A 19,812-nucleotide genomic window follows, 5' to 3' on the forward strand; every position below is an offset into this window, starting at 1 on the left:
TCCTGCAGAGGCCTGTCACCACTCACACTTTATTGAGGACAGTGGGCAGGCGGGGGTGGGAGGGGGTGCTGGCTGCTGTGAAGGAGTAAGAACCCGACAGGCCTCACACAGGTGGGGCGCCACCCGACTCATAATCTAAGACAGCCTTTGCGCTGGGCACGTGCCCTCCCAGAGATCCCTCAGCAGGGGGATGTGGCGCCCCCACCCCCAGGGAAGGTAGGCAATGAAATTGCAAGTGATGGGCTTTAATTCTCATAGCATCCAACCCAAGAGTGAGGGGTGGTGCTAATGGGGGGGGTGGTGGAGTGAGGGTGACACAGTCAGGGCTTAAGTCAGAATATCCAGCCCAGCTCCTCTAGCTTTCTGGAAGACTTCAATGTTCCTCTCTGGAGACCCTAAAGATGGAGATTGAAGCCAGGAGAGCCCCTCACTGTCCCATGTTAAACTGGTCCCAGAGAAACCTCTTGAGCATCCAAATTTAAGGAGCGCAGGCCTTTCATGCCCCAGTGTCAGCCAAGCTGCTGGAGTCCTCGGTGGGAAAGAGTGTTGAGGAAGGGGTGATGATCCCCCACATGCCCCTCTTGAGGGAGGCAGAGGCCTCTTCATACCCCATGTGGCCAGCCACTGTGCCAGGGCCTGAGAGGCAAGGCACAAGGTACAGAGATTCCGGAGTCTGGGGAAGGGGTTAATCTCCACTCCCCAAGATGTCCAAATAGTGGGGATGAGGAGGTGGACAGAAGGAAGTATACCCTTGGTTCAGTGTCCCTGGCACAGAGCCTCCGGGGAGGTGCTCTGGAGGCCAGGTTGCTCCTTCCTGCCTCTCCCAGCGGTGCTAGCAGGAGGCAGTTGCCTTAGCAGCTGCAATGGTGGGAGGTGGGGAAGAAGGTGGAGGCAGCTCACCCCCCCTCCTTTCACTTCAGTGCGGTCAGGCCGTCCTCAGATTGCCATCTTGTTATCCCGTCTGAAGCAGGCTGAAAGGGGTGAAGCCTCAGGTGGACAGGTAAACATGGCCATGGGGCCAAGGGGAAGAAACGCTGTTAGGGCCTGACCTTGGCTGCAGCTGCTCACACCTGGAGCGTGTGTGCGCGCGCGCGTGTTGTGCGGGGGCAGTTCTGAGAGGCTCGGGGACAGCGCAGGGCCTGAGCCACTCAGCAGCAGTGTCCAGGGCATGAGGTCTGGTGGGAGGTGAGTGCCTGGGCCTAGTGTCCAGCCTCCGTCCTACCCTCCGGCAGAAACAGCTGGAATGGGGGGGTGGGGGAGGGGGTGTGTGTGGAGAAAGCAGGCAAGGGGAGTGGGGAGTTCCTTCCGAGCCTCCTCTCTGCGGGGAGGCCCCCTTTTCCTGCAGGGTCTGGGGCAGGGCCCCTTCCAGGCAGGGTAACATCACACATCAGTCATCTCATCCCCCAGCTCTGCATCTTCTGGCTGTCCTTCCTCCTCTTCGTCGTCCTCGTCCTCCTCGTCCTCCTCCGAGGTCACATTGGGCTCATCAGCCTCTGCCAGGCATTTGGGGCAGGAACAGACAAACAGATAGTTCTCTCTGCAGGGGATGGGAGAGGGTGGGAAGGGCGAAGTCAGGCAGCCATGAGGACGGAGCCTCCGGGAGCCCGGCCGCCCACCGCAGCCCCGGCCGGCACCTGAGGATCCTGTGGCGGCTGTGACGGCTGCGCTCGCGCTGACAGCAGTCTAAGTAGCTGATGCAGATTTCCTGGGGGGCACAGAAGAGGTGGGGTCTGATGGCCTGTGCTCTCCCTTACATGGGAATAGGGACTCCCCACCTGCTGCCCCACCTCCCAGGAGCCAGCCCTCATCCATTTCCCTGTGCCCTCAGCACACCGCCAAGAGGCTCAAACCGCTTGTGTCTGAGACGGAGAGGGGACTGTGGGTAGCCTCAGGCCATGGTTACAGGCAGTCAATGGCCAAGGTCTGTGGCTGGGGTCAGAGGTTATCTTGACATGGTGCTACCCGCCCTGGAAGAAGAGTCAACCAAGGCTCTGTGCACTGTGCTAACAGCCCCCAAACGCACACATACACCATAGCCCAAGCCACCAAGAGCCATCTCTTGCTTTCTTAGAAGCTGTGGATTTATTGAAAGGTGGCTAGGAAGAAGAAGCTGGGCATATAGTTGTCTCTCTGTCACTGCTCTGAGGCTTTCCGGTTATTTTTCGAAGAACTGGGGGGGTAGGGTGGGGCTAGAGCATAATCATGGGTAAAAAGATGGCTGCCCTGGGGCATGTGGGGATCAACCAAACAGCCAGAACTTGGGGCTCTAGCCACTGTTGCTCCCAGTACTGAGGGAAAACGTGCAAGGCCCACCGCCCCCCACACCCCACAGCTCCTAGCCCCCTCACCTCTCCTGGCTTGATATCCTCCAAGGCAGTGACATGCAAAAGGAAGTTGTTTTCTGGGAAGGAGGTCTCTGCATTGGGGACACAGCTGTGGTTACCTGGATCATGAGAGGCAAGTCACAAGGATTGTTGACTAACAAAAGTAACAGCCTTGCAGAGCACCGGCTCCCATCCTTCCTTCTTCTCTGACCCCCGCTAGGGCCGTGCAGGTCCTGGCACCCAAGTTTCCCAACTCCCTGTCCAGTACTCTTTCCTAAAGACCACACAGCAAGGCACAAATGCAAAATGCACTCCCTCTTCCCACCCCCTCCCACCTGCCATCCCTGCCCCTGCTGTCCTCGGCCCTGGGCAACTTGATTCTCTATTGTTTCCAGTATCCCACAAAGGGAGGGATGGGGCTGTGAAAGGAATGGCCATGCCCGACCACTGAACTCAGTCCTGCCACAGTTGAGCCAGGCCCTCTGCAAGCCTAGTTTGGGAGGGGCGGAATGGCCCCATGGCCTGGGAGGGGGGCTTACAGTGAGGAAACCAGAGTGGGAGAGGCTGAGATCTGGAAAAGACAATGGTGTGAGCTGGCTCTGCCCCTCCCTGTCAGGTGCTAAGGAGACTCGCCTTCTAGCCGTCCCAGGCCCTCACAACACTCCCCTCCCAAACCTGGCAGGGCAATGGTGGTGCAAAACCAAGGCTTCCGTTTGCAAGAATCAAAACTCCGTGTCCTGCCTTAGCACAGGGCCGGGCCCACTGGAAGGTTTTATGTATACACATATATTAAGTCCAGTGAATGAACGAATGAGAAAATGATGGAACGAAAAGGCCCAGGAGAATCCCCAAGGAAGCTCAGACCTAATCCTGCTCCCAGACTCCTCTCCACCAGCCTACAAGGGGCCACCCCTCCTCAACACCGGGACTCACAGCAGCTCTGAAGCACAAAGAGGCCAGATCCTTCACAGTTAAGAAACTCGCCAGTTGCTGTAAGACAGTAATATGCAGCTGTTATTGGGGGGCAAAGGAACCCAGGCTTATGAGGATAGCAGTGGCTCTCCTGTCTTGCCACCTGGTCACTACTAGTTCCCCTGAACTTGCTTCTTGGAGGCACGAGCTTTTCTGTACATATCACCTTACTTGTCCAGGACCCCCCAACCCCAGCATTGAGCCTCTGTATGGATCTCAGGGTCATGGCTTATCTACGTGTCCTGTGGATAGATCTGAAGCTTCCCATAGGCGCAGAGGGATTATCTTCCCCATCCATTAGGTCAGAACTCCCTCAGAGGAAGACTGTGTGTCTGACTGGGGGGCATCCGAGGTTGGGTGAGACCAAGGCTCCATCTCACCAACCTGCCTCGATGTCCTTGTACAGCTGGTCAATGAAGGCGTCCAGCTGCTCTCGGTCCTGAGGCTTCAGCTCCAGAGCGTCACAGGCATGGACCCACTGGCTCAGGGAGCTGGGGGTCCCAGGCATCCATGGGTGGAGAGGAGGAGGCCCAGCTCACAGGGCTCTCCACCTCCAGGCAAGTTAAGCCCACGTCTTTCTCCAGGGAAGGGGCCCATCTTCCCCAACAGACCAAGGGCTCCCAAGAGCAAATTCTACCACCTTAGTCTTTCTGACTCCCACCACTGTGTCCAGTCCAGCTCTCCGGCCACAGAATCATACCTTACCCCAACCTAATCCTGAAAAGAGGTGTGCTACCTTCCTCTGTCAATCTCCCACCCCAGCCCTGAGGAACAAGTTCAATAGCTTTGGAACATTCTCTCCTAACCTGGTCCCAATTCCTTGGCCATTGGTCCCAACAAGAGCAAAGAGAGACCGGAATCCATCTGGTGTGAACCACTGTGGGGAGAAAGAAAAACGAGTGCTCAGGTTATAACCACTCGCTTTTCTTCCTGATATAACTCTCCATTTGGGAAGTCTTCTGTGAGTTAGTCCCATCCCAACTTCATACCAAGTCAGCTCTACCTACTTAGCTCTCCAAGTAGGGAGGTGCTGACCTGGTTGCTCCTGGAGAACTGGAATGAGTAGAAGGCCATTGGTCCCACCTTCCCCACACTCACCTGGCTGAGCGCCTCCTCATAAAGGGCCTCTGTGAAGAGTCTCCGCAGAAGTTCCAGCTGGCCCTGGTTTAGGGGAAGCAGGGAGAGACGTGGGGATTTGCCATTAGCACCCAGGCAGGGCCCAAAAGACCAGGTGAGGGAAGGAAAAAGGGCCAGCTCTGTAGAAGAGCTTTCCCTGAAGGCAAAGGAAGCCCACAGAGTCTTTATTTCCAAAGAACCTTAGCACTTTGATGGATTGTTCCAACCCAGGGTGGCGAACCCCAAATTCCTCCCAATTTTTTTTTTAAAGATTTTATTTATTTGACAGAGAGAGACACAGTGAGAGAGGGAACACAAACAGGGGGAGCGGGAGAGGGAGAAGTAGGCCTCCTGCCGAGCAGGGAGCCCAATGTGGGGCCCAACCCCAGGACCCTGGAATCATGACCCGAGCTGAAGGCAGATGCCTAAGGACTGAGCCACCCAGGCGCCCCTCCTCCCTATTTTCCAGCGCTTGTACCAGGAGGGCTGAGGCAATGTGGCTTGGAATGTCTGTCCTCACCACCATCTTCCAGGCTCCCTGACCTGGTCTCCGGACCAGCTTGACTCCCCACCTCCTCTCCTCAGAATGAATGTAGGAAGGCCCACCCCAGCTGCCCTTAAAACCCTGCCTGTGCCTTCAGGCAGCTTCTCCATGGAAGTCTGCTGTCTTCAGTGAGAATGTGTTATCTTTGGGTGGGAGTGGGTACTCAGCACATCGGCAGCTAAAATCCTCCTGTTTCATGCTGCTCCCTCATCCTGTGGACCCCCAGTCCTCCGTTTTCCATTATAACTGACTTGCCCATTGCCATCCTATCATGAGATTCCGCCTTACCATGTCAGGGCGCTCAACCCCTCCTTCCTCTGTCATCACCCCACTTCTCAACTCTTGGTCCATGTGAGGTCACAAAGTTAAATAGTGGCAGGAATATAGGCCCTCTGAATAGATTTTTGGCCCCAGGCTCTAACCTCTTCCTGTGGTGGGAAGGGACCAAATGTGGAGCTCCTGTCAGGCAGCCACAGAACATCCAAGGCTTTTGGGGGTGGGGGGATCACAGGAGAAGCCTAACCTTGAATTTGTCCCCCAGGAGTTTGTGGACAATTTCCTCCTCCTCATTAGCTGTTTTATTACAGAACTGGGAGAAGAGCCTGATCCAACGATCTTTATCCTTGGCCTGCAGCAGAACAAATATACTTCAAAGTCACATTCATATATGCCCGTGTGTGCATGCATGTGCATGCGTGGACTCAGGGACACCCACCTCCTTGCTGCCCCTTGTGCCCAGGTGGGAGGGTAGCCCGTGATTCTGAAGCCCCTGCCATCAGGGAAACACCAGCACACATGAGCTTCTCGATAGACCCTTCCTCAGCCTGGAGACTCCCTCCCCCCCAACACCCGCACCCAACCATCTCTCCAGCTGGGCCAGGCTAGCCAGTTCAACACCACTCGGAGAAACAGGAGGATGAGGCTGTGGAGCTTCAATGTTAATAGAAGGGGTTGGAGCGGCTCCTCTCACTTGACACACGAGACATGATCCTGAGAAAGTGGCGCCTGAAAGCTGAGTGCATGACCTGATGCCGCACAGGACGCCCTCTCCTAGATCAGAGTCTCCTGCCAGACCTATGGTTAGCTGCTCCTGATATTTCCACAGCCCAGGGGGAGCTCTGCATCCAAGCAATACTCCCTCTCGAGGTGAGGGGGAGACTGAGGCCAAGGGGCAAACGAGGTCAGAACCGGCTTCCCTGGGAGGGCCGGGTGGGCTCACCTGCTTCACCGTGGCCACCATCCGGGCCATCAACATGATGCTTGCCGTCTCAGGGGGGTAGTGAACACTCCTGGAGAGAAAGAAAAAGATTTGGCCTAGAAATTCCCTCCCTAGTAGCTGCGTTCAGGGAAGCCCGGTCTGACTGCTACAGAGAATCCTTCCTACCCACGCCATTCATAACCAAAGAGAGGAAGTTATTGGCAAGGACGTGGGCAGGCCTTTACATCCCTATGGGCGCAATGGGGCTCTTCCTGGGAGTGTGTAAAATGCTGAGGTTGGTGGGATTGGCGGCTCACATTGAAGGTGATGTGACCTCTGTTTAACCCTAAGATGGAGGAAAAACCTGTGGGATGGCAATTTCCGAAAGATGACTGCCTCTGCTGGTCTCAGGCAGGCAGGCAGAGAGGGAAGATAAAGAGAAGAAGAAATGAAATGCTACCTACCTCCAGGCCTCCTGCAGCTTATTGAGAGGATGCAGGGGGTCGTCCTGGGAGGGCCCCGGGCACAGGACCTGATGGTATTGCTCGGCAGCTGCCAGTCGACATTCTGCACTGCAGTACACCACCTGGTGGAGTGGGTGGAGGTCAACACCCTAGGATCTGGCCACGGGGGGAGGCGCAGACATCCCTCAGTGGTGCTCACCTCCGCTAACTGCGTTCCTTCCCTGAGCAGCCCGAGCAGTAGCTCAGTGGCGTCACGAAAGCAGAAGGCACACGGTGCCCCAGGGGCACGTGAGAGGGGCACCCAGCCTTGTTAAACTATGGGAAGGAGAGAGCTTTCAGGTAGAGAGAAGAGCCCCTGCCAGGCTCCCGGGAAGAGGGCAAGTTCCCACCAGACCTATTTTCTAGACAGTGGGACTGGGACAGGAAGGACAAAATAACTGGAACAGTAATGGAGCCTTCTGAATGTCTTCCCCTCCATCATGGCTCAGAGGGGCCAGAAGCACGTCTGTTGTCATTCCAAGCAGGTCAGGTCTGTTGTCGTTCCTGTCTCCTCACAGAGGACTTCAGCTAAGGCCCCTCCCCCCGCCCCCTTCCAGGTGCACTCCCTGGGGATGCTCACCTGACAGTGGGGACAGTTCTGGTGGAGGTCCTTGCGCACGGCACACAGCTCGGGGTGAGGCAGAACCTGGCCTGGCTTCCCAGTCAGCCTCTGGGCATTCTCCTCTGCCTTCTCCAGTGCCCGAAGACAGTGATCACAGGCTGAGGGAGAGAGCCACACAGGACAATGTGAGTGTCTTTAGAGCAGGGGCCATGTTTTGTCTTGTTCACAGCAGTATCCCCAGGGCTAAAAATAGTGGCTGGCACACAGTAGGTGCTCAACAAACATTTGGGAAGTAAGTGAATGAACGACTGTGTTAAAGAACAGAATGAGTGAATAATTTCACATGCATTCCAAGGCAGACTGGTTTTCTTCCCTCTCTGGAGTCCCATCCCTTCTGTCAGGCACTCCCCGCTTTCCCAATGGGACTTAGTCTGTGGAGCTTCCCTCCTAGCCCCCAGACTGCACTTTCCCCACATTCTGCAGCCAACTGACCCTCCTTCATGTTTGTCTCTAGCCTAAGAAAAGTGTGAAAAAAGCATGTGGCTGGAAAAGCTAAGGGCATCCTACTTGCTTCTGACCCCTAACTCCACCTGTTTTGACCAAAGGGCACGTGGCCTCCTCTTGGTGGAGGGCTGCACTTCGGCACAGAGCCCTTTAACATGACACCCAGGCCCTTATACTCTGGCTCAGACTGAGTTCCACCTGAGGGACAGTGCCCCCAGGGAGCAGGCTGGAAGAGCCCCTCAACCGCTCACTCCCCAAATGCCCTGAGACTAGAGACAAGCATGGCTCTCAGGCACGGTTCTCCAAGGGAAGATGAACTTTTCTCCCAACACCTGAAGTCCCAGAGACATCAGCTAATGTAACTGTCTTCCATGCACAAACGCAGCTGGGCCCAGCAGCCACGAGGAGTGGACGAGATGTGCTTACCTCGGTAGCGATAAAGTGCATTCCAGAGAAACTGCGCAGCCACCAGGGGCCGTTCTACAAAGATGGTCTCCCCCTTCCGGATCAGTTGTGTGGCAAACAGCCCTTTTCCCTACCAGGGGAGAGAAGGAATAGGATGGCCATAAGGAGAGAAAGAGGACCCAGTTCCAAGGGTTCCCGGAGGGCTGCCCAGCATCACCCCCCACAGGCCTCCATCTCAGGAGAGGCCTCTGCCTTGGGAGGGTTCATGGAGCAAGGTCAGCACCCTCCATAACTGCCTCCTCTGGAAATGCAGCTCTGACCTACTTTCAGTCACACTTCTTTCAGCCTGTTCAGAGCAGAGGGACTGGGATGGGGAGGGAGCCACCATGTCAGCCAGAGGAGCAGAATTTTTGGAATGGCCGCAGGAGCACCGAGGCTCCCGTACCAGGAGCTGGTAATGACAGGGCAGCCTTCTTGGTGTCACCCATGCGCCCCTCCAGGATCCTGGCAGTGATGCTGCTGCTCAGGGTTGCAGAGGGCTCCTATGCCACAGAAGAGGGAGGCCTAATTTGGGGGAGAATGTGCCGTATTTCTCTGGTCCGTGAGGTACTCACAGGACCCAGCCAGTTTTCAGTGTTAGGGAAAGGAATGACTGAAAGGAATGACGAATCCTAGCAGCAACCCTAATACTACCTGCTGTGACCTTGGAGCCAACTGTTTCACTTCTTTGCATCTGTTTTGTATATGAAAAATATTATCATAATACCTACCAGGTAGTTTCCAGGATGCACCTCAGCCCAGGTGAATGTACCTTATGAGCTTTAGCTCCTTACTACTCAAAATGACGTGATGGATGGGCAGCATGGGCATCATCTGGAAGACTGTTAGAAATGCAGAATCTCAGCCCCTCCTTCCCCCCCGCAAACAGACCTGCTGAAGCAGAATGTGCATTTTAACAAGATGCCCAGGTGATTCACATGCATGTTAAAGTCTGAGGAGCTCTGGTCTAAAGCACTGTACACATCACATAAGACATGAAGGAGGTGCAGAGGGACTCAGGAGATAGCTTCAGGACCCAGGCAGTTACTGGCCCTGTGGGGCACTTATGCCCACGGTTCACTTAGAGAAGAGGCGTGCTGCCCCTGCTAGCACTGAACTGTCACAAAAAGAGAAAAGAAAGAAAAGAAAGAAGGAAAGAAGGAAAGAGGAAGGAAGGAGGAGGGGGAGGGAGGGAGGGATGGATTGATTGACACAGCCGTAAATCGTCCCGTCATGTGGCCTCTCAGGTAGCTCCCTGTTTCCTTCTAGCACTGGCACTGTGGCTAGATAGCAGCACCTCCCAAAGTCAGAGAAGCAGGGATGTATAGACCAGGATGGCCCCGAGCAACCCATGAGCTACAGATCTCAACCCTGAACAACTTTGGGAGCTCCAACCGCAGAGTGGGACAGCTGGAACAAAACCCCTGGCCAAAGCCGTTGATGTACCCTTAGTTGTCTTCTTGGAACCCCACCTCCATGCCTTTTAGCACTGGACCCAATCTAGCAAAACGAAAAGATAGCCTTCTTCTATGGGACAAAGGGAGATGAACATGGACCCACATTATCCCTGACAATCTCAAATCTCAACGCTGGGTAAACAACAATGTCTTTCTCTTTCCAGAGGACGAAATGCAGAAAATATTTAGTAATCAAAAACAAAGGGAACAGAATCAGAGCTGGTTCCTTTATAAAACCACTCATCCCCCAAACATAAGAGTGTTCCAAGAAAAGCAGCTCTCATTAATATCACCAAGAGGCTTGGAGAGAAGCGAACCTGAATGCAAAGGGCATAAACTTGCAAAGATAGTTCCAACTTGAAAAATAAGTTTTAGAAAAAAGTTTGTGTAAAATTCTAAGACTATGTAGTAAATTTTAAAAGCTTTACTAAATGGATAATTTTCTAGGAAAATATAAATTACCAGAACTGAATTCAAAAGGAAGAAAGCCTAGAGAAAGAAGCAGTGCCGATATCTGGCTGACCCACACCAGTATGACATTCTGGTTGGCATCCATCCTCTTTGGTCAGACACTATCATGTTCCGAATGGTCCTGTCCCTGGCACAGTAGTTGGTAAATTTTTGAAAGATCACTCCTGCCAATATCCAGAGAAGCAATAGAGAAAATAGTCCAAACAACCATGTGAGGTCCATATGGTTCATGAGCCACCTCTCTCAAGCCAAAGAATAAGTAATTCTCATGCTATTTAAACTACTCAGTAACACAGAAAAAATGGAAAGCTTCTCCATTTTACTAAAAAACAAGCATAACTCTGATGTGGTAACCTGATAGGATAGCACAAAGAAAAAACCTACAGACCCAGTCTCACTTGATGAATACAGATGCAAAAAGCCTGCGACAATCCATCTTGTCACCATGTCTAAGTGGGTATGTGATCTTCTCCAGCTGCAGATCAGATGTGGGCATGGAGAGGCTGGCCAGCTCGTTCTTCCAGAAGTGGGGTTTGATAGAAGGCTGGGACAGGACAATTGGGCAAGTAGAGGGGCTGATGGGATGAAGTGAGAGGAAGAAGGGAAGAGAGGAGGGGCTGAGAGATAGGGGGTACAGTGCATGGGAAGGTGATTATCTCTGTGTGCTAGGAGTGATGGAACCCGGACACCATCAAACTATGAGCCGATCAAGGATACCAGAGGCCTGTGTGCAGATAGAGATGTGAGCGGCTGAGGAGGCCAAGGATAAAGGGGAGCTGCTTTATCATGGAAGGAGAGGAATGCTCCAGATGTGTCTGGAGTGGAAAGAAGGCAATGGAAGCTTGGGTTGGGGAGAGCAGGAGGCAGGTGACTGACTAGAAGGCTGACATCTTGGGGGGGGACCAGGGATACACACAGCCATTACACATGATAAATTACTCAAACTACTCAGTAAACAAAGAAATGTAAATGAAAACAAAGCGATACCATTTTGCACATATAATTTGGCAAAGTTAACTAGGAAAAAAATACTCTGCTGGAGAGAACAAAAGGATGTGTGCACAGAAATTGAGCTCCAAGTCCTTTGACCTCAGGGATGAAAAATAAAATACAACATAAAAGTCCATAAATAAGCAGTTGGTTGAATGCGCTGTGGCCATCCCCTGAAACGGCTCTTAAAAATATTTACAAATAGGTTTATTGACCTTGATTTACTGCTACATCAAACAGCGATTTCCAAAATTGTAATTTTAATATCCACATATTTGCATAAGTATAGGATTATGAGTGGTTTTTACCTTCTCTTTCCTTATATGCATTTTTAGCATTTTTCTACAATTAACTTTTAAAACATAATATTCTAACGACAAAAAAAAACCAAACCAAAACAAAACAAAAATAGTATAACGACAAAATCATGTCACTCCTCTGTTTAAACGCTTCAAATGCTCCCACGGGCTTCGAGCTCTGTTTCAAATTCCTTAGCATTCCGAGGCCTTTTGTGAAGGGTCCTAGTCTCTCTCCACACCCCACTTCCAAATCTCACTCCGAAAGTTCCCTGAGGACCCACGCCTTTTTATACCTCAGTTCCCTCTGCTCAGCATATCCCCGCCCACCATACCTGCGGCCCAGAGGCAAAGTCCCCAGCATGGCCCCAAAAGCCCGGCGTCACCCTCCCCCCGGCCCCGCCCCGGCCCCGCCTGGAGCAACGGGAGCAGGGCTCCCGGCTGGCGCACCGGGTCCCGCGGGAAGGGGGCGCGCGCACGGAGACTTCGGAGACCCCGGTCCACCGCGTGACCTCCCCGGAAGCCTGCGCGCAGGCACAGACAGGGAGCCCCCGGGTCGCGAGTAGGGACCGAGCCGCAGAGTCCGAGCCGCAGAGGAGCTTCTAGGCTTCGGGCCTGGGATCCCATGGGGCTGTCTCCAAGGCCGGACGGGGTAGGGGGCTCCCGGCGGATCCGCCTTAGCCTCACCTTAGCGCTGTTTACGAAGCGGACTTCCACGGCGACCCGGGCCCTGCCCGCCACGCCCATGCAGAAGGAGAACACGTCGCACATGGAGGCCGCCATCTTGGGCGCGCCTCCGCCTTTTGACCCTTGACCGCGCCTCGACCCGGAGGCCCCGCCCCCTCCCGGCCCCGCCCCCGGCGTGTGTGTCTGAGACTGTGAGGGTTTGCGCCCTAGCGAGTCCGAATCTAAATTTAATCTACATGTTTAGGTCGATTGGTTCGGTGGCTGGATGCAACTGGGTCTGCCTTTGTGTTTTACATCTGTGCGGTTTTTCGTGTCTTCGTACGTACCTGTGTATTATAGCCTATGGGTGTGTGTATAGTTTTGATGTGTCTGTGTCCACTTCGTGTTTATATGCCCTGTTGTCTCTGTCCACCCATTGGCCCGCTTTGTCCAGCGCTCTTTGGACCCAGCCGAGGCGGGGGCGGGGGCGTGTGTGTGTGGGGGTCGGGGCGGGGGGAGGCAGCGTGTGTGTGTGTGTGTGTGTCGGGGCGGGGGGGAGGGGGGAGGCAGCCGGCCGACTTCTACCCTCTCTGATCTACCAGAAAGGAGGGACTAGCTTATTGCACCTATCCATCCTATTCGGTCGGGTGCAAGAATTCCCCTTTCCTTGGGCCTTCAAGCTGGACTTGTGCTTCTCTCAGACTCTTCAGGGGCATAGGGACCTTGCAGCCTAGGGGTGGTGTTAGGGGGTACACGGTGGACCTCAAGTCTGAGGACCCCTGAAATTGTATGCAGGAGTGTGCATATGTACATTGTCCTGGTAACAGGAGAGGGGCCTGTTCATTCAGGACACCACATAGCTGAAACCACTGACTTTTAGCATCTGTCCCCACAGCCAAGCCTGACCACCATGCCTTACTTCCTTGCCCTCCAATGGATTCTGTGCTCGAGAAAGGACATGTATCTGCTTCTGTTACGGTCTCATGGTGACATTGGGGGATTGGGTAGAGCCCAGTAACTGCTGAATAGGTTAACTGTTTTATTTTTAAAAAGTGAGTCAATTGAAGAGGCAGGTGCTGGAAGAGGCAGATGCTGCTGGATCCCTTTGATTAACAGTTGACTTTGGGTCCAGCATTAGGAAGGATTTCCCTGAAGACCGGGAGAGAGAAGGGCTCTTGAAGCTGGACCCTGACCTCCCTCAAGCCCGTGGCCTAGTGTCTAGGAGAGGATGGTCTACCACCACTTGGAGGCATGTGGTTTTTCCAAGGCCACGTCTGCTCCCTGCTTTTCTGCTCTCCCTCAGAACACTGCAGACAGCAGTGGGGACCGTGCCTTCTCCCACCACCAGGTGGCAGGGCAGGCCTCTTTCACTAGCACAGCTTAGTACCCAGAAGCCATTCTACATTATCAATACCGTCAACAGAGGCCTGCCCAGAAATGTAGAGTATTAAAGAAATCAGCTCTGGAATTGCTGATTCCAGAGCAATCACAAGAGTAGGCTATCAGTAGGCTTCCTAGAAACTGAGCAGCTTTCTGGGAAGGAAAGGGAACCATGAGTTAGGGTCCTGAAGGGGGAGAAATTATAACTGTCTCATGGAAATACAGGAGAGTTTGTGACAAAATGCCTGCCTTGACAAAGGCAGAGCCAAACTGCTCTATTTTATGTAATGATGGAGAGGTGTCAAGGTGGGTAGCTAGAGGGAAAAAGATGATAGTCAGGGTAGCATGTCTGCTCCTAAGTAGGCAGCTGGGGCTGAGCTCCTGAAAATGGTAACAGTTCAAACAAAACTTTGGGAAACTCTGAGGGGTAGGAGGCTAACTGGTTTACCTTTCCCCCCTCTTTGCTCTCAACTCCACCATCTCTGGTGGGGAGGAGGCTTCTAGGTCCAGACACTGATTCAAGGAGGCCTCTTCTCCACAGCCAGACCAGGAAAAGATTAATCCCTGGAGAGGCTGGTGCAAACACCACACCCCCAGGACCCACCTCTAGGTGAGTCCTAGAAACCTTAACACTTGCTGAACACTTAGGCCTGGGCCTAGCACACTGTTAACAACTTTACAGACATCCTGTCAGCTCTGGGAGGACGAAGCTGTCAGTGCACCCATTATACAGATGAAGAAAAAAGGCTCAGTTCCAGTGAGTGCCCCCAAGAAGAACTAGCTCAGACAGCCTAGGTTGAGCCTCTGTCCCAGTCCTCAGCTGTCCACTCCTGACTCAGTGTCTTCTCTCTGAACGCCGTCATCAGAGCTCCTGGAGGGCTCATCCTGGGAGGCAGCCATGGCAGACGCAGCTGGCAGCTTCAGCCTTTGCTGCTTCTGATACTTGACCCTGCGGTTTTGGAACCAGACCCTCACCTACAATCAGAGGCAATGGTTAGAGATTAGAATGTGACCAGCAGTCCCACGGTTTCCCCTATTCCACAGTGCCCACATTTGCTCTTTCTTCTAAAAGAAGCATCTCCTCCAAAACACCCTTCCCTAGAATTTCAGACACCATTTGTTCATCCAACAAATATTTATTGAGCTCCTATTATGTACTAGGCACCATCCTAAGTGATGCTGATACGGGGTGAGCAGTAGAGGTATGGTCCCTGACCTCATGGAACTTAGGGTCCAGAGAGAGACAAATAACAAACATGGAAACAAAAACACAAATGGGGGTTTGAACCTCCCTGAGGAACCAGCACTTAAGCTGAGGCTCAAAGGATAAGAGGCCAGTTTAATGAGGACAAAGAAAAGCAGGATGGATCAGGAGACAACTTGTAGGAAAGCTTGGGGTGTTTGAGGACCAGAAAAGAGGCTGAAGTATCTGAGAGTGAGATGGAGAAGTAAAGAAAGGGACAGTAGGAGAAGTCAGCAGGGGCCAGATCACCCAGGACCATGGAGGCTATGGGTAAGGAGTATCAGTTTTGAGGCTTTTAAGTGGGATGTGACATAGTCCTGTTTGCACCTCAAGTGAACTGCGTACCAGGCTGCTTTGTGAAGAATGGATGAAAGGGGATGCAGAGAGACAGCTGGGAGGCTATTGCGATGATCCAAAAAGAGCTGGGACCAGGATGAACTGGGGGCAATGGAGAAAAATGAAGCGATCCCAGCTGTATTTGAGGTACAGGTGACAAGGCTTGGCGATGGATTGGAAGTGGGAGAGGACGGATCTAGGATGACTTGGTATTTTGAGCAACTGGACGGATGGTGGGGCCATGAGTAGGGAAAGGAACAGATCTGGAGAGAAAAAAAGTCAAGAACTGAGGTTTAGACTTGTTAAGTTTGAAATGCCTACCCAGAGACATCCAAGTGGAGACCTCAAGAAGTTAGGTAGATGTACATGCGAGAGAGGGGAGGAAAAAAAAAGGGGGTGGGCTAAGGTACAAACCTGGGAGTTGTTGGCTTATAGATGGTATTTAAAACCATGGGATTAAATGAGATCAGCTAGAGGGGTGGACGACAAATATGAGGTCACAAAGAGAAGAGTACCCTACAACAGAGGTGACAGAGAAGAAGTGGCCAGAGAGCTGGAAAACCAAGAATGCAGTGTCCAGAAGCCAAGAGAAGTGCGTGTCAATAAGAGAAGTAGTCAACTGTACTAAGTGGGGAGTAAGATGAGGAAAGGAAAGCATCTGCTGACTTTGGCAAACATGGAGGTCATTAAGAGACCCTGAGGAGAAGTTCTGATGGAATGGGAGGGAAAGAATTCATACTGGAATGAGTTACGTAGATGGGAAGTGAGGACATGGAGAGAGGAACTATAACAAGTTCTTGGGAAGTCTGCCTATGAAAAGAGCAGAAAAATGGTGTAGTGGCTGGAAGAGAATATGGAGGTCAAGTGAATGTTTATTAGTTTTAATATTTAGGGGCACCTGCGTGGCTCAGTCATTAAGCATCTGCCTTCGGCTCAGGTCATGATCTTGGGGTCCTGGGATCGAGCCCCACATCGGGCTCCCTGCTCAGTGGGAAGCCTGCTTCTCCCTCTCCCACTCCCCCTGCTTGTGTTCCTGCTCTTGCTATCTCTCTCTGTCAAATAAATAAAATCTTAAAAAATTTAGTCCCTTGAACATAATTTCATTGTCACCTCCTTTTTTAACATGCAAAATTCTAGATTAATATGTATTGTTCCCATAATGTGGTTTCAAATGGGACTATTTTCTTTTTTTTTTTTAAAGATTTATTTTTTTGACAGAGAGAGACACAGCGAGAGAGGGAACACAAGCAGGGGGAGTGGGAGAGGGAGAAGCAGGCTCCCCGCTGAGCAGGGAGCCCGATGCGGGGCTCGATGCGGGGCTCGATCCCGGGACTCCAGGATCATGACCTGAGCCGAAGGCAGACGCTTAACCGGCTGAGCCACCCAGGCGCCCCATCAAATGGGACTATTTTCATCATTCATGTAGGGAGTGTGCTAGTGATTAGGGCTTGTCTCCCCCAGTGGCCTGGCACAGAGGAAGAAGGCCCATGTCTTCCCCCCAACCTCACCCAGGGCCTTCGGGAGAGCAGCGTCGGCCCCCAGGTACAGCCCAAGTCCTGCAGGAGTCCCTGCTCCCACCTGATTCTCCGTAAGGTTGAGCTGGGCCGCCAGCTGAGCTCTCTTCTTCCCCACAAGATTGTGCTGCTTTGTAAACACGTTCTCCAACTCTTCCAGCTGCTTCAAGTTAAACATAGTCCGAACCCTCTTTTGGGGTCTCTCAGTGTCCTGAAGTTCCTCTGCTGGAGCCCAGTCTGGGGTGCCCCAGAGGCCTGAGCAGTGAGCCAGCTCTAAGCCTAAAGAGCATATGTATACACACACACACAAATGCATAAAACATCTCTGGAAGAATAAAGAGACTGGTATCATTGGCTGCTTGTGGGGTGGGGTGGGGTTAACCAGGTGGTTGGGAGACAGGAATGTTAAGGGAAACTCTTCTCCATCTAACTTCGTAAACATTTTGAAGTTTCAACTGTATGAATGTAATAACTATGCAAAAACTAACTTGAAAATGAGATCACTGTAATATAAAGCAGTAAACTGCAATTCAGAGCTCAGCTGTCTGAGGAAGTTAGGGAAAATTGGCTTGGAGCTATGCGCATATCGCTCAGATGCAGTGGCATGAATTCGGATAGGGTTGAGAGCCTAGAATGGGGGTGGGGTGGGGTGGAGAATGCCCAGCAGAAAGGGATGGAAATGCAGAAGGGGGAGAGCCCAGGGAGTAAACACCAAGTAAGACTGTGCTACATCGATCTTGGTATGGGTTGACAAGGCTTGCACTAACTTTGCTCCTGTTTTCCTCAAGGGGAGGTGGGGAAGCATGAATCAAATTGCCCCAAATGGCAAAAACTCCTGTAGGTGGATGTTAATGCTAGAGGAGAAGGTTAGGTCAACAGTTAAATCCTCACTGGGATTTAAGTGCCTGCGCCCCACAGCCCGAGGTTCCCCTTCTAAGAGCGCTATATGCAAGCAGGCTCAAAGCAAGTTCAGTGTGGAGCCTAAGCTCCACGGACGTGAGCCGTGCGCGCGGCACCGGGGGCTGGGCATTTGTCAGCTCCTTAACAGCTCCTCGCTGAGCCTCAGCACCGCAGGAGCCGCTTCTCCCAGCTAAGACGGGGCCGTTCGTTTGGGAAGAGAGCTGCTTTGGCGAGGAGTCTGCGCTACCAAGCGTTATCCGAAGCGGGTGTGGAGGGGGCGAGAGACTATAAATCCCTTCTGAGGGGACACGCCGCAGCCCCAGCCCCCGGGCCGGGCCTACCGAAGCCCCCTCTGAGCCACCCGCACGTCCCGCTCCGCACCCGCGCCCACACACACCTGCACCCTCCTCCGCAGCGTGCGTGCGGGGGAAGCCTCGTGCGGCGGCGGTCTAGTCTCTGCGCTCTCTGGCCTCGGATTCCACGGCAAGGTCAAGGGTCCTAGGGCCCCTTCCCACTCCGACCGGGCGTGGTCCTCAAACTCAGGGACTTCTCTACCCTGTGCCCACTGCCGCGGCTTCCACGCTACAGCCGCCCGCCCAGTTCCCAGGTCGCGGGCGCCCGGGCACCTCGTACCTGTGACGCCGAGGCCCTGGAGGCCGCAGAAGTGAGCCACGCGGAGCCCCGGCCCGGGCGGCTGGGGGCGCGGCTGGTGGAGACCCACGCCCAGGTAGGCTGGCAGCCACGTCGCGGGAAACCGGGAGGGAGCGGTGCCGAGCCTCGCGGCGGCGCCGACCGCAACGGACAGCGGGGCGGCGGCGGCGGGCGCGCGGCGGGCGGGTCTGGCCAGGATGGCCTCGACGGAGAAGGACGACTCGAGGCGCCCGGGAGCGCGGGGCGTGCCTGGGCCGGCCGGGCGGCGCTGGGGCGCCGGGGAACCGCCTGAGCGCGGGGGCTGGTCCCGAGCGCCGGGGGGAGTGGGCGGCCGGCGGCCTCGCGGCACCGGGCTGGGCATGGCTCGGTCCCCGCCCGGACGGGCCCGGGGAGAGGAGCCAGGGCCTGTGGGCAGCCGTGCGGGGAGCGCGGGAGGCGAGGGGGAAGCACCCCGCGCAAAGGGAGAGAGACTTGTTGGCCAGGAAGAGCCCCAGCGCTGGGCGAGGGCTCTTAAATTTGGCGGGGAGGGGCGGGGCGGGGGGCCGGCCTTTTCTTCCAAACGCGGAGGGGGTGCCTCCGGCGTGCCGCGGCGCCCGACCCTCCAAAGCCCGTGCGCGCCACCAAGTCAAGGTGGGCACTCTCTCCCTCCCTTCGTCCCTCCGCGTTTGAAAATGCCCACCCAGGTGCGGTCAGGAAAGGATCCTGAGCTCGCTGTGGCTCCCTGGTGGTCCTGGGCGAGCTACTCCACCACTGGGCGCCGGCCTGGCCTTATCCTTGCACCATCTTTGAAGCAGAAGCCCTGGCCAGATTCCCAGATTCACCTGGGACTAAGCAGACCTTTTTTTAAAAAATGTATTATTTAATTTAAATATCTTGATAAATACAGTGAAAAGTAAATTTTCCATCCGGCGAACCCCCCCCCCCCCCCAGCCACTCAGTTTCCCCTGCCTGGGGAGACACCGCCACGGTTACCAATTTCTTTTGGATTTTTTCTAGGAACTTTCTCCACCCACATTACCTGGGCCCCACTGGAAAAAAATCTTTCTTATATCGCAAAAGGTGGAAGAGGAAAAACCGTAACGGTTCCAGCTTAAGAAATACCAATGCATAGGAGTTGTGTACAAAACTTGAGTTATGTAGGTTTAGGGCCGGCATTTGTATCCCTGTTTTACAGATGAATAATCAGTACTTACTAGCTGTTGTTCTTGGGCAAACTACAAGTTACTGTTTGTATTTCCTTACCTGTTAAGTGGGTGATACTAGTAGGTACCTCGTGGAGTTGCTGTGCGGATTACACGAGTTAACGCCTGTAAAGCATTTAGAATTAGCCTGGTGCATGGTGAGCGTTGTGCTGTGATTGTGGGGCTCAGAGGGATTCTTGCTTCCCAGGCTCCTATTGCATTCTGCCTCCTCACATTAATGGCTAACATTGAAACTACTCAATCAGGTCGAGGGCAGTTCCATGCCATTGTCAATAGGCATCAGCTGTTTGGGACACAACATGCCCCTGTCTGCTCTGCCAGGTAGGGACTAGAGGAACCTGGCTGAGGTAAAGCAGCCTCCTGCCCTGCCTTTCTTCCCACTTCTGCAACTACTGGCCCCACCTTCTGGACAAACCCCCTAGGCAGCCTGGAACCTGAAATTGTGGGTGAAATCATCAGTGGGTGGCCCAGCTAGTCCTAGGTCTAGGATTACTGTGGTCTGCCCAGAGGGTGCTGGGTCAGAGATGAGGAGACACCAG

The 19,812-nt window shown here is 53.7% G+C and overlaps 2 protein-coding genes across 5 annotated transcripts; both read right to left on the reverse strand.

The window, feature by feature from the left end:
* Positions 1-37: 37 nt before the first annotated feature.
* SMYD5 (SMYD family member 5) lies at positions 38-12,213 on the reverse strand. 4 transcript variants are annotated; one of them, XM_045884773.3, is made up of 13 exons: positions 12,069-12,213; positions 8,150-8,258; positions 7,238-7,377; positions 6,619-6,740; positions 6,176-6,245; positions 5,480-5,584; positions 4,395-4,457; positions 4,103-4,173; positions 3,681-3,787; positions 3,258-3,314; positions 2,349-2,443; positions 1,635-1,705; positions 38-1,537 (listed from the first exon to the last, which is right to left on the reverse strand). In XM_045884773.3, the coding sequence occupies exons 1-13, from the start codon at positions 12,162-12,164 to the stop codon at positions 1,381-1,383; spliced, it is 1,263 nt and encodes a 420-aa protein (XP_045740729.1). In that variant the 5' UTR covers positions 12,165-12,213; the 3' UTR covers positions 38-1,380. The 4 variants fall into 4 exon arrangements, with proteins under 4 accessions (XP_045740729.1, XP_064428384.1, XP_064428385.1 ...); XM_064572314.1 differs by lacking the exon at positions 5,480-5,584; XM_064572315.1 differs by lacking the exon at positions 1,635-1,705.
* Positions 12,214-14,243: 2,030 nt separating this feature from the next.
* NOTO (notochord homeobox) lies at positions 14,244-18,432 on the reverse strand. The gene is made up of 3 exons (XM_045883981.2): positions 18,054-18,432; positions 16,585-16,799; positions 14,244-14,402 (listed from the first exon to the last, which is right to left on the reverse strand). Exons 1-3 carry the CDS (start codon positions 18,430-18,432, stop codon positions 14,244-14,246), a joined length of 753 nt encoding a protein of 250 aa, XP_045739937.1.
* Positions 18,433-19,812: the final 1,380 nt, after the last annotated feature.

Source organism: Mirounga angustirostris, unplaced genomic scaffold (assembly GCF_029215605.1).
Source record: "Mirounga angustirostris isolate CCGP_5_RB_7025 unplaced genomic scaffold, mMirAng1.0.hap1 SCAF_10, whole genome shotgun sequence".
NCBI classification, from domain to species: Eukaryota; Metazoa; Chordata; class Mammalia; order Carnivora; family Phocidae; genus Mirounga; species Mirounga angustirostris.